Here is a 13,850-nt window from a genome sequence, read left to right as displayed (position 1 = left end):
GCCCATGAAGCCAGTTAGAGCTGGTTATAGTGCCTCAGGAAGGGGGACTTTGGAACTCAGGGGTCTTGAAAAGAGGTTCCTGTTCCTGGGGCCTAGAGACCTTGTTACCAACAGCTGGCCGGCTGGCGACTCCCTTTGCTCTAACCAGATACAAATTACGGAAAAGGAAAGGAAGCTCTTCCCCCCAGAATCTACTTTGGCAGCTCTTGTATCCCAGGTGTTTGTCAGCAGCAGCCACAGCAATAAGGAGGCGGGAGGCAGGAGTGGCAAGTGGCACTTCCTAGTGTTAAACCTTTTGCCTAGGACCGGGCGTTGGCAGTGCACACTTTTAATTCCAGTGGTATGGGATTCCCCTCTGTATGCTATGAATATATTTTATTAGCATTGGTTAATAAAGAAGCTGTTTTGGCCTATGGCAGGGTAGAATATAATTAGGCGGGAAAACTAAACTGAATTCAGGGAGAAAGAAGGCGGAGTCAGGCAGATGCCGCAGTAGCCGCCCAAGAAGCAAGATATGAGGTAACAAACCAGGAGTCTGGCGGTAAGATATACAATAATAGAAATGGGTTAATTTGAGATGTAAGAGCTAGTTAGGAATACACCTGAGCCCTTGGTCAAATGGTGTTGTAATTAATATAGTTTTTGTGTAATTATCCAGGCCTGGGTGGCCAGGACACAGAAGTGCAATCTCCATTTACATCCCAGCAACTGGAAGGCAGAGGCAGGTGGATCTCAGTGAGTTCAAGGCCAGCCTGGTCTACAAAGCAAGTTCCAGGACTACTATACAGAGAAACCTGTCTCAAAAAAGCAAGCAAACAAACAAACAAAAACACCTTTTTTCCTAGGCCTTGGGTTCAAGACCTGTCCCAGTTATAGCCTCTGAGTGGGATTAGGTATCAGGGTCCCCAGACCTTGCCAGTGACTTGTGTGTCAGCCACAGAGCCGTCACTATCTGAGGCTTGACCGCTATCTAGAGCCATTCCTGTGACCAGAGCCTGCCGTGTCTCCTCTCTTGGGCCTCAGCTCTTCATCCTCTCGGCCTCTGCTGTCCCTCTTGTTCAACTGCCTCTTCCTTCACCTTAAAGCAGGCTGCTGGCTTCTGCTTCTGCAGCTGGCCTGGCTGGCCCAGTGAGCACTTCTCCTTCAACTCCCGAGCAGTTGGCTGCCTTGTCACTGGTGTCGCTTGGCCTGCTGACCCCTCGGCCAACTCCTGCTGCCTCTTCCTTTGCCACTGCTAAGCTGTCCCTATGCTAACATGTTCTTCGTGTTACGAGATCAGCCCTCACCCTTAAACGCTGGCAAGACCATTCAAGAGAAGCCTTTTATAGACCTAACAGTGCAATGTCAGGGAAGTAGCAGGGGTGAGCCTGATCCATCTTCCCTACCCCCACCCCTACTGGCTCACTAAGAGTGGCTGAACATCTAACTCTATAGCCATAAAACTCAGTCTTACCTCTCCATGATAGTCACAGCCCCTTCTGCTAGATGTCCTCTCCACGAGGTTACAGAGTCTTCTAGAGCTCACAAAGGCTTTGACGGCAAAAAGTCTGTTTCAGATAACCATGGTAAATAAAAGCTGTGCCTTCAGGAGCCAGTCACCAGCTGTGACTGTTGTGTGGCCTTCTCAAGGTGTCCGTGGGCTGTGCGAGATGGCTGCTGCGGGCACGAGGGCACTCTGGATAGCTGTTTGTCCGCCAGCCCTTTGCTTGAGCGGCGAGAGAGGCTCCGACATCTGCTAAGGGGGGGGAGTCAAGTTGCCCCCTCCCCTACGACTTTGATTATTTACAGGACAGTGGACATCGGAGGGAATGCTAGGTACGATAAGGGCTCAAAGATCTTATCATTAACACTGGCAGTAATTTTAAGAGATTTCTGACATTGTTTAACAGTACCCTGGGCCCCAGGACGGGATGCGTCCCCTTCCCCCTGCCCCTTTCACCTCTGAGCTTACTGAGTGCATCTTTTGAAGTGAGTAAGAGATCAGGGCACAAGGAGGAGCCAAGACTGTCCAGACACAGGATGTGTTCGAGTTCTTGGCATGTCAGCAGCAGGAGAGTGAGGTTAGTCTCTCTTGCCCAGTCCAGCTCCCTTCAGGAATGAGCTGCTAAAAAAGCACAGCAGGCATTCCCATCAGGGGCTCTGCCATAGTGTCTCCCCTGTCTGCACCATAGCTTGTGCATATTTGAGGGATGCTATAATAAACAAGCAATTTCAAAGTGACCCTTATAGTATTTTCTACTGTAGGGTGAACATAAAAAAAAAGAGAGAGAGAAAGGAGGAGGAGAGGGTGGCTGACTTTTCTCATCCATGCCTGCACTTCTGCTTCATTCTCTGTAAGAAGGACACAGGGTGCTGGGAGATAGCTCAGTCAATTCAATGTCTGCTATGCAAGCATGAACGCCTGAGTTTGGATCCTAGGGACATGTGTCCCAGCAGGCATATTGGCACATGCTTGTCATGGGGAGAGCAAAGACAGGATGACCCTGGTTGAATCAATGAAAGACCCTTTCTCAAAAACTGAGAAGCAATGGAGGAAGACACCCAATGCAATCTCTGGTCTCCTTATGTGCGTGTGTGTGTGTGTGTGTGTGTGTGAATACACACAAGCACGCACACACACGCACTCACACACATGCACTCACACACACTCGTGGAAGGTATATAAACACATATGAAAAAATTTACTGACTGAGCTACTTGCCCAACCTCCTGGCTTTGCATTTAACAGCCTTCATTGCTCTCACATAGGACAGTCATTCCAGCTGTTTGTCTAGCCAACCCTGATGATGTTTTACAATCTAATACTGCTTACAAGCCCATCCTAGTATTGATTCCAGTATCGAGCAATCCATCCTTCCTGTTTCCCAGGGTCTTCCACCTGCACCAGGTAAATAAACACACCAAGCCCTGTGGACTCCGAAAGAGGGACTGAATGGGCCAAGTGTGGCTAAAGGCAGGTGGGTGCTGGCTATGAGCTGGCACAGTCCTTCCTCTCGTGGGACAATGGTTGCCCTCCACCTTGCTCTGCGATGCCCATCAGTTCTAACAAGCTCAGCCCCAATGGAGAGTCATGGGCCAGGAATGTCATGTGAACCTTCCCTTGTATGAACTCTGTGTGATGTAGACAGTTTGCCTATCTGTGCTGGATATTAGTTTGTTCACAGGAAACGTGAGGAAGCCAGGAGTCTTCCTTGCAGTGTGTGTGGGGTGCCATGACACTTCAGAAGACATCATGCCCTCTCTCTGCCTGTCCCCTCTGCAAGCAAGGTCATGGAGTGTGAGGGGTTCTCCCAAGAACCGAGGATTCCAGGTTATACGGGGAGGAAGGGGCACGAGAGAGGATTTCCAAGACCCATACTCTGGGTGGCCATGTGCTGCTGAGGGAGACCCTCTGAGGAGCAGGGAGAGGATTCAAGAGATGCAGGGTGGAACAGGATGATACCTTCTTGGAAACAGGAAGGAAGGAAAACCTCACTTCTCCAGAGATTTCCACGGTTGCCACCACTGTCCTTGGGTCTACAGGACTTGCCCACATGTTTCCAGTGGAGGAGACAAAAATCAGAATCTTGGTTCTTTGAGCATCAGCACTGCAGGCAAAATCTAGGTGTGGCTCAGGTACCCCACACAACTGTACAGATGCTGCCCAGAAACTCCCAGACAGCTCCAGCTATCTAGGGATGGGGGGGGGGACAGGTCAGATGCTAGCAAGGCCCAGACTGACATGTAGGGCTGCTGATGCTACATGCCAAGTACAGGGTCAAACATTTCACACATGCTGGTTGACTTCGCCTTACATCCAACCGACCAAGTGGTTGCCATTACTGATCTCATTCGACACAGATGCAGTGAGGCCCAAGTACATAACTCGTCTCGCCACCAGCACCTTCAATCCCTGAAGGCCAGAACAAACGGGAAATGAAATACGGCAGTCTCAGGAACTGAGGTGACCACTGCTCTAGCCTCCGGCCATTTCTACCTTCTCTGCCTCCTTTGTCTTCCGCGTGAGCCTGGCCGCAAACAGCCACCCCAGTCTCTAGGGTCTTCCAGTGCAGAGTTGACCGTCATTCCCTAACTAACTTCTTCCTGCTACAATGGAGATGCTGACCTGCTGACCGGAGAGGCAGCACCGTACGATGACTTGCTGCTAAATACTTAGTCGCTGGCTCTTCAAGAAGACAGGAGATGGCTCAGCTAGTCAGGGGCTTCCTGCGCAAGCATGAGGACCCGAGTTTGATCCAAAGAACACATATAAAAAATTCAAGTGTGGTGGACTGAAGTAATTCTAGCGCGGCGGAGGCAAAGACTGGCAGATTCCTGTGCTTCTGGCCAGCCAGTCTCGCCAGTGAGCCTCGGGGAAGGGAGAGAGAGTCTGACTCAAGGAAACTTGACCACGCAAGTGGACAGAGCCTGAAGAACGCACTCGGGGTCAGCCTTCAACTTCCACACTGGTGGACACAGGAACAAACATGTCGTGGTTGATAACAGGCCACCAACACCCTGAATGTGTAAACGGAAGAGGTGTACACCATCTGACCATCTGTTCTTATGAGTCAGGGCAGCCACCGCACCACTGACTGCGTGTGTGTGTGTGTGTGTGTGTGTGTGTGTGTGTGTGTATGTGTGTGTGTGTGTGTGTGTGTACTTACTGAGTCACTGAGCAGGTGGTCACCTCTGTCCAATCAGCTGTGGATAACGTGGACAGTGGGGGAACATGGCACAGATATGGCTGCCAGAGCCCAGCTCTTTCTAGCATAGCAGAGCACGAAGGTAAACGTTAGAGAAGGACCAGAGGCCTGAAAGGTTACCAAAAACCCAGTGGCTCTGTGTGAGCCCACACCCATTCTCGGTTCAACGGTAAAACACTGACATCATAGCAATATGAGGTGCGCCCCAAAAAGCTTGGTTCTCAGGGTGCAGCCAACTCCTGAGACACACTGGACTGTCTCTCTTGAAGGCGCTGACACAGGCAATGGGTTCATCCATTCACAGACTCATGTGATGATATTTAGGAGGAGCATGGTGGGAGAAAGCAGGTCCTCAAGAGCCCTTTGAAGGGCATGGTAGCTCTCACACCTTTCCATCTTTCTCAGTGTGAGGTGAGCAACTGTGCTCTTCCACACCCTTCCACAGGGATGTTCCACCCCCCGACAGACCCAGAAACAATAGAACCAGCCAGCCATGGGCTGTGCCACAGACAGAAACCGTCGGCCCAAGCCCGTCTCGCCTCTTTTAAGCCATCTGGCATAGGTCACAGGATGAAGAGTCTGTAACACAAAACCATTTCTGCCCAAGAACTTGGTCGTTGCGGTGACTATCTGAAACCTTTGGAACGGGTTGGTGGAAGAGTTTGGAAATGTTAGCGGAAGCTTCGGTGAAGCCTAGAAGGTTGTGGACAGAGTTCATGGGAAGGTCTGCAGGGAGTGTGGAAGACCAGCATGAGCACAGGACTGTGAAAACAGAACCCTGTAACCCTGTGCTCTCTGGGCACACTGCTGGATGCTAAACTGGAGCTTGCTCATGCTACATCAGGCAGAGGGTTTGCCCATCCCGCCCCACCCCACATCCACACCTTTCTTGTGGATGCTTGGCCCCACCCAGGCCCAGAAACGATAGAAGACTTGCCTCATCCTATTCCTCCCTCTGTCTGCTTCCTGGCTGCCACGGAGTGAGCATCTCCCACTCTACAGCCCTCTCTCCTCAGCGCTCAAGCCTCGGCTCTAAACTGATGGCCAAGAGCCGATAGACTAAAACCGTAAGTCAAAAGCAACGAGTCCTCCTAGCAACTGCCCCAGGTATGTGTCTCGGTGACAAAGGGTCTAGCACACATTTCTTCCTTCCTGGGGTGACCCAGAGCTGAGTCACATCTCCACAAGGATACCTTCGCTTATCAAGGACCAACCTTGATAAGCCTGGGGGCATTCATTCTTGAATCTCCCTTTGGTTCTTCCTAGACAGCAGCACCCTGACTCCACGGAGGAAAACATGTGAATTTATTTTTCTAAGTCCCATCCCAACACTAGAACAGCTTCCTACATCGGGCTCCCATGATGCATGACCAGAACTGGGAGGGGGACCAGAACCACGGGGGACATTCAACATCCCTGCCACTCAACTGGGCAAAACGCTTCTCTTGGGTTGCAGCCCCTTCCACGGGGCATTCTGGTGCATTCCAGCACAAAGCACGGACGCTAACAGCAAGTGGCCATCGGCCTACCTTCCCAACCCTGGGGCAGAATGGTGCAAAAGTGGCCCAGCCCCCTCTCCCACACAGCGCCAACACAGCACCAAGCACTCTGCACGCTGCCACCACCCAGGTATAGGTACAGTTTATTCTTCACGTCAGAGATACAAAGAGCAGAGGGTGCGTCCCTTTGACTCTCGCCCCCTTCAGTGTCCTTCCCCCATGTTTGATTTGTTTAGCTTTACCCCCTTCTTTAATAGAACATAAGTTTCTCTCCTGAAGCTCCGAGGGCCACCTGCCCTCGCCTCCCTGCCACCAAGATGCAGACTGAGAAGCCAACAGACCGTTTTCTCTTTTTTAATAAGGTAACTATTTCTAAATATGGTGGCCTGGAGGTCCCATAGAAAAAAAGCCAAGGGTGTTAACAGCATGGAACAGCGTATTTACAGGGTAGTACATGCGGACGGAAAGCTACAATACTGAGTATCAGACGACGCAGGTCAAACAAAGGGGTCGGGGTGGGGGGGGCAGAGAACCCCCCCAGTGGAAAAGAAACCCCAGGAAACGTTAAACTGGTAAATCAATGTTGAGTTAAGGCTTAAAAAGTGTATAAAAATAACACAGTTAATATTCAAATGGACTCCAGATACAGAATATATAGATGAGTTTTGTCTAGTTTTCTTCCTCTCTGGGGGGGATGTGGAAGGGCTTCTCTGGGCTCTGTACATAGTTCCTATATACACGGACACGCATGGCTTTCGGATTGGGATGTCTAGGGGGGGCTGGGGGCAGGGTCTGCTCCTGGAACCTCCTTTGGAGGATCCTATCCCTGCTGCAGGGCCTGGGGTCTGGGTTGGGGAGTCCCCTTCTGTAGCAAGAAAGACAACTCCTCCCTGGGCACTGTCCCCTTCTGGAGGGAATTCTGAAGGAGGTCTTAGCTCCGGGCCCACTCCATCCCCATCCCCCTGCCCACAGTCTGGAGTGGTGGGAGAGGTAGCCAATAGGTTTCCTGGCCAGCACCGAGGTAGACTGGGATGGTCTTCAGGGCAGCAGGGGAAGAGCCAGGTTTCACCAGGCACCCCCCCAACCCATTTCCCTGGGCGTGCCACCCAGCCATCACTGCACCCTTTGGTCCCACGGCTCCCCAGACCCCTCGTTTCCATGCCCTGAAGCCAGGCAGCCCTGGCAGCTGCCATACCCTTTGCCCAGTAAAGGCTAGGACAAGGCTCAGGCAATTTGAGCGAGGTGATAGGGCTGAAGGGCTCACTCCAGCTGTCTCCTGTCTTCCTCCCACCTGGGGGAGGGTCCCCTTTGAAGTCCAGAACCCCAGGCCTGAGCCTCCCCTCAAGACCTGAGGCAATGGCCAGAGAAGGTCCCACGCTGCCCTCTGGTTCTCTGTATCCGTCTGTCCAGTCCTTTTAGTTTCTCGTTCTTAGCAGCACCAACATTCTGGCCAATAAATATCCTTTTTGTTATTTCCAAGACAAACTTAAAAACAAGAAAGAATGAAGCAAGTGAGGGAGGGGGAACAAAAAGAAAAACCCAACAGACAGGTTCAAAGTGCTCTGAGATCGTCTTTGGATGACACCAGAACAGTCCAGAATCTTGCAGTTGGCCTGGCTGCCCAGGAGCCGGACCAGGCAGGGCTTCTGTGGACCAAGCTTTCTGGCAGGGTGGGAAGGTCGTGAGAGAGCTTGGTGGTTCCTGGAGGCCCCAGCGGGAGTTAGGCTGGGTGCTGCCTAGGTCTATGTCTGCCAAGTGGGCGGGGCGGCGCCACAGGTGGGCTCAGATCAGAGAGATTCGCACCGGGATGCCGGGGGACTCCGTCCTCTGGGGTGAGTGATGGCTCACCAGGTGTTCCACCACTGTGTGTTTGGACATGTGCTTCATCAGGTAGGTCTCCTGAGGGCAGATGGGAGATGCAGAAGGCGTCACAACAGAGGCTGCAGTTCCCAAAGCGGCCACTGGAGGGCAGACCAGTTGGGGCTGCAAGCAACTGAGCCGTGGGGGCTCAGCTGGATCACCCTTAAAGCCCGCCCATCCCAACCCCTGCAACTCTGTCAACAGCTGTAGGGAGATATGAACCCAACTCTGCCTAACGTCACATCCTACATCTGTAGATACAGACACATCTGTATCAATGAGGCAGGGACCTGGATGGAGTGGAGTCCTACCATTTGTTAGCATTAGGACAAGTCACCTCCCCCAACCTGCTCCCAAGCCTCAGTTTCCTCCTCTATAAGCAGGGGCATTACCTAGAGCCCTGGGCACGCAGTGAGGGACAAGGAGGCCCCTCCTGCCCCAGCCTCAACATTTTATTCCAACTGGAAACAGGAATCTAGTTGATCCCCTCTAGGGGTGAAGCCATACCAGAGTCACCCCCATTCCCCACTGTCTCTACTGAGTTTGCCTGAGGCATCATGACGAGATGGGCGAGGGGACCTGGGCTTTGACCGGGAACAAGGTAACATACCCTGGCCCTGGCTGCCACTCCAGGCCTCCCACCTCAAGATGGGCACTCAGGCAGAAAGAGCCTCTGATGGCAAGGTGCTACATCAGCCGGAAGAAGCAGCTGGCAACAGCCAAGCCAGGAGTCAGTCTCTAGTGAGCACACGGCAAGAAGCAGGGTGAGGGAGGCTATGGCCTAAGACGCTGACCAGGGCAGACACTGACCAGGGCAGACACTAACCAGGGCAATATAGGAACTCATTTGGGTCTCACTCTTAAAAAGACAAAGTCTGTAAATAAAAATGTGTCACTTAAGAGACAAATGAATACATTCATTCTGTCTGGATATTAGACATCAGGGCCCCTGAAAAGATCATGGGTAAGATTTTTTTTTAAAGGAGTCATTACCCTTAAAGACAAAAAAAATAAATAAATAAAATAATTTGGTTACTAACGTCCCTATCTGAATGGTATTCCCTGCTTCCTCTGTGCCTGGCTCAGTGGTCAGTGGCTCCCTGAAGTTTATCTGGTCCTCCGGTCAGCAGTAAGTAGCCACTTGATAGAGGAGGAGACTGATACCCGTGAGCACTCTTGGCTATGGGGGCCTGGTGCCAGAATAGTTAAAGAACTGCAAACGGGCACACAATTGAGTAACCTGGTTACCCAAGGCCCTCCTAGGCAGGACTTTTTCCCACCCAAGAACCATCTCTGGTCACCTTTCCCCGAAGGATGGGTGGCTCTGGCTATGGTACTGTGCCATCTGGTGGCTTTGGCAGGGATTGCAACGTCCCCAAGTGGGAAGGCACTGGCATTCCCAGACTCAGAACAGCAGAATCCCAGGCCCACAAGCCCCGCCTTGAGGCTCTGGAACTTGGGGCAAGGCAGCAGGACTCACCGAGGTGTAGGCCCGCCCACACATGCTGCAGCAGTAGGCCTTAGCGTGCTTGATGGCGTGGGCGGAGAGGTGGATCTGGAGGGAGGCGGAGTCTGAGTAGGCCCTGTAGCAGTTGGGACATTTGTAGGGCTTGTCCTTGTTGTGCTGGCGTTGATGAGACTGCGAAGAGCAGAGCAGGGGGTCATGAGGTAGTGGCTCTCTCCCACCCCGCCCCCTTCTTGGGCCCCCTGGAAGAGGGGACACCGTTGTGCACCTGGGGGGACAGGAGGCAGGTCGGCACTCACCTGGAGGTTGGAGAGCTGAGTGAAAGCCTTCTCACAGCCAGGATGTGGGCACTTGTAGGGTCTGTCGCCTGTGTGGATTCTGCAAGGGCAGGCACAGTGAGGCAGTAGCTCAGCCACATCTCCAGAGCCGGTCCAGTCCCCAAGCCCTCGTGTGGCCACTGCCAGACCTCCGCTGCCTTCCACCATGTCCCCAGCTCCCACTCACCTTCCCTGGTGGTCCAGCGTAGGCCCCCAACAAGAACTAGTCTGCTTAGTTTCTCGTGCCCTCAAATCCCTGGCACCCTACTTGTCATTGCTGGGTCTCTGCTTTCTTGGCTCTCTCCACGAAAGCACAACCTCCTTGGTCTTAGCCACTACCACCACCCGGTGCCTGGCACAAGCTCTGCTCAGGGAGGCCTCACTAAACAGCTGGAGTCTGCAAACAGAGAGTCTCTAAAGTTAGCCACGGACATCAGAAATAAGGTTCATATAACCCGCCTCCTGCCCAAGGTGTTTGTTGACTGACTAACATACAGTCCTCTAGGGACTTCAGTTCTTCCGGAGAGACACACCAAACCTCTTGGCCAGCAAACTACCCTCTGGCCTCCATCTACCCAACTACGCCAACTTCCTTCCGGGTTCTCAGCCTCCTGACTTCGGCTATGTTATCATCCCTGGGCCTGCCCTTGTGGTATCCTTGCTCAGCAACCATCAGCCTCTACCTCCCTGTTTGTCTGGGATAGAATCCAGACTTTGCCCCAGCTTTCCTTGACATTCTGCCTTGGTATTTTTGAGACCTCCCCTCTGTCTCTGTCTTCTGTATCTCGCTCCCTCCCCAGCACACACAGCAGCAATCCTCCGAGCCTTTGTCCATGCTGTTCCTTCTGCCAGAAAGGAAGGCCTCTGTCCTCTGGCTGACTAGAGGGGCCTCGCAATGCTCGTCCCGGATATCCCGCCTCACCGTGTCTTTCATAGGCAGGTCCACACACACAGGCTTTGCCAAAGTGGGGCCATAATGGGGTCCTCCGGGCCAAGGCCTGCCTCTCACTACTAACTTGTCTTTGTATGAGGAAGCCAGCACAGGGCTGCCCCCGAAAGGGACTCAAGGAGACCACTTGCCATTGAACAAAAAAAGGACCAGGCTGCCTTTTCCCACCATCCACAAAGCTCTCAGTATCTAGCTCTGAATTTCAGGCCACACCAATCACCAGGGTCCCCAGAATCCTGTCCCTAGCCTCTCCCCATGCACAGAGCTTCCAGTCTTGGCTCCCATATCTGTGAGATGGGATGCCTAGCCTGAACCCAGGCAGCCCCTCTTTAAGCACAAGGAAAGCCGGCTGAAACTGGTGCCCTGCCTGCTCCCCACCCCAATGACCCCAGTTCCATGTGGGGATTTTAAAATCAGATCTCTTACCTATCGCCCCCTCCACACATCCCCTGCAACCCAGACCCAGAACACCCTCTCCCTTCCATCTGGACCCCAGGCTGCCGCACTGTGTACCATACTTGAACCCACTTCTGCCACCTCTCGTCTCCCCAACTTCCTCATCTCTGAAATAGGGACAGTGAGAATGAAGATCCCATCTAAGGTTGTTCACGCAATACTGTTGCAGTGTTAGGGGACCAATTCTCCACCACGGGAGAAGCTTGGTGGAAAACACCCTGACCAGCCGAGCCATCTCACCAACCTCCTTTTTGTTTTGTTTTTTAAGAAGGGTCTCACTTTGGCCCAGGCTGGCCTGAAACTCAAGGCATTCCTCCTGCCTCAGCCTTCTATGTGCTGGGATTACAGACGTGAGGCCCCACACCCAGCTGGCTTGACTTCATCCTCAGGTACTACTGGGCGGCTTTAACCACTTTGTATTTTGTAACTAAAACAAGGATAGACATAATAGAAGTCAATAGTTGCAGAGCGGGAATCCCTTTCCGTGGCTTTTCTCATTCTCTCCTCCAATGAAACACGTACACCCACACGAACACTTCTGGCTCCTCCTGTGTTAAAACAGGAGTGGGTCAGGCACACAGGAGCCTTTTGATGCTGAATAGCTGTTCATAATATTGTAATTATTGTCATCAGACTCAAGAAAGCCAAATGACACTGCTCCCAGCTGCAGTTATCATTATAAATGTACATCACATCACACAGCCAGGGAAAGAAAAGCAACCCCAGAGACAGTTTGCACCTGGCATAAGCAAACACACACAGGTACTGTCACTGTCTGGCATTAGCTGCTACAAACAGACAGACTCGGAGCCCCCTTCTGTACCGAATTCCTCCTGAAGCAGCTCCAACCCAGCTTTCACACCCTGGTACCTGCAGACTCATGGTACCTTGTGCTTGTGTATCTGTCTGTCACATAAGGCTCGCACTGTGTGTCCACCGTCAACAGACCATAGTAAAGACTGTCCTGATTGTGATGCTGATACATGTGTGTGGTGTGTGTCATACATGTGTGTGGTATGTATCATATAAGTGTGTGGTATGTATCATCAGGTGAGACGATCGTCCCGAATCTGGGCTTGCGAGACAGTCTGGGAGTCACCTGCTCTTCACAGGTGCCTCCCTTTCAAACACACGTTCTTCTGAGAGCCACTAAATAAGACCATCCCAACAGTGATCTGGGGGACAGCTTCTTCAGCTCCAAGGGTGGACTGGCACAGCCCCTTGCTGACTCAGCTTCTTTTGTGTGCCCAGCACAGCTTCTGCTTTGGATTCACCCTCTTCACGACAGTAACATTGGGAAGACAGACTGGATTGTTTACAGGACCTGGGTGGTTGGTTGTCAAAGGTCAGGATGACAGGACATAGTCTCTGAAAAATGGAATAGGGTTGATTCCTTGATTTGATGGTTGTCTGGGGTCCTAGAGCTTAGGAGCATTAGAAACCCATCTCTTTGCCAGTGGGTTAAGACATGGTGGCTTACTTATATGTGCCAGTGACCTGTGACTTGTAGTTATTGTTGATATGTTGACAGACTCCTCGTGTTGTTGTTTCCTGCCCATTTCAAACTTGAATCACACAAATGAGGTAAGGAAAGAGAAACAGAAAGATAGAAAAGAAAAAGGAGAAAGAAGAGGAGGAGGAGGAGGAGGACAAATGAGGTAAGGAAAGAGAAACAGAAAGATAGAAAAGAAAAAGGAGAAAGAAGAGGAGGAGGAGGAGGAAGAGGAGGAGGGGGGGGGTCTGGCACTATTTTGGCAAATCTGTCCCCTTCAGGGACCAGTTAATTTTTTTTCTTTTTTTCCTTGCTCACATTCTTTCTCCCTAACCATCCCTCGTTTTGTGTGTTTATTTATTTTTGACAGGATATTACTCTGCAGCTCTAGGCTGACCTCAAATTTTCAGTAATCCTCCTATCCCAGCCTCCCAAGAGCTGGTGTTACAAGGAATATGTGAGCCCTCCCATATTCATTCTTAAATATGCTTAAATGAAGTCTATTTTTGAAAAATAAGAATAATTGGAATTCTTAATCATTATGACTTCTTGCTAATGCATCTATTTTCCTTTTATTAACTTTTTAAGATGATTTATTTTGGTGTGTGTGTGTGTGTGTGTCTGTGTATGGATATGTTCATCAGTGCAGGTGCACACAGAGGCCAGAGAAATTCGATCCCTCTGGAGCTGGAGTTACAGGCAGTTGTGGGCCACCTGATGTGGATGGTGGGGATCACACTCAAGTCTCCCAGAAGAGCTGTAAGTGTTCCTAACCACTGAGTCCTGACTGTATCTATTTTTAACTAATGCTTCCACCATACATTTCTGCCAACTTCGAGCTAGCTGGCCTTTCTTGGGTCTAGGCCCTTAGTTCAGAATAACTGTCCTAGTTTCTTCCACACGAATCCCCAGCATCCACAAGAAAGCTGGACATAGCTAGACACACACACTCGTGATCCTGGCGCAGAGACATGAGGATGCTGGGCTTGCCAGGATGCCAGCCTGACTCCAAGTTCAGCCAGAAACAAACGCTGACAACCAGAGGACAGGACTAGATATCCTCTCCAGACCTGTGTTCATTCATGGGTGTGCATATCCATACGTGTGTATAAACCAGCTCATGGGTG

General features: G+C 51.5%; 1 protein-coding gene across 2 annotated transcripts in view; it reads right to left on the bottom strand.

Annotated features, from left to right (window-relative positions):
* Nucleotides 1–6,312: 6,312 nt before the first annotated feature.
* Nucleotides 6,313–13,850, bottom strand: part of Znf362 (zinc finger protein 362) — a 31,490-nt gene continuing 23,952 nt past the window's right edge. For both annotated transcript variants that reach the window (XM_026781997.1, XM_005353212.2), the window contains 3 exons: nucleotides 9,809–9,887; nucleotides 9,525–9,683; nucleotides 6,313–8,083 (listed from right to left, as the gene is read on the bottom strand). In XM_026781997.1, coding sequence (XP_026637798.1) covers nucleotides 7,967–8,083; nucleotides 9,525–9,683; nucleotides 9,809–9,887 — 355 coding nt within the window. In that variant the 3' untranslated portion in view covers nucleotides 6,313–7,966. The remainder of the gene's footprint in view (nucleotides 8,084–9,524; nucleotides 9,684–9,808; nucleotides 9,888–13,850) is intronic.

The sequence above is a fragment of the Microtus ochrogaster genome, chromosome 10, assembly GCF_000317375.1.
Source record: "Microtus ochrogaster isolate Prairie Vole_2 chromosome 10, MicOch1.0, whole genome shotgun sequence".
NCBI classification, from domain to species: Eukaryota; Metazoa; Chordata; class Mammalia; order Rodentia; family Cricetidae; genus Microtus; species Microtus ochrogaster.
The sequence above is the reverse complement of the archived record's forward strand: the minus strand, read 5'-3'. Positions and strand labels throughout refer to the sequence as shown.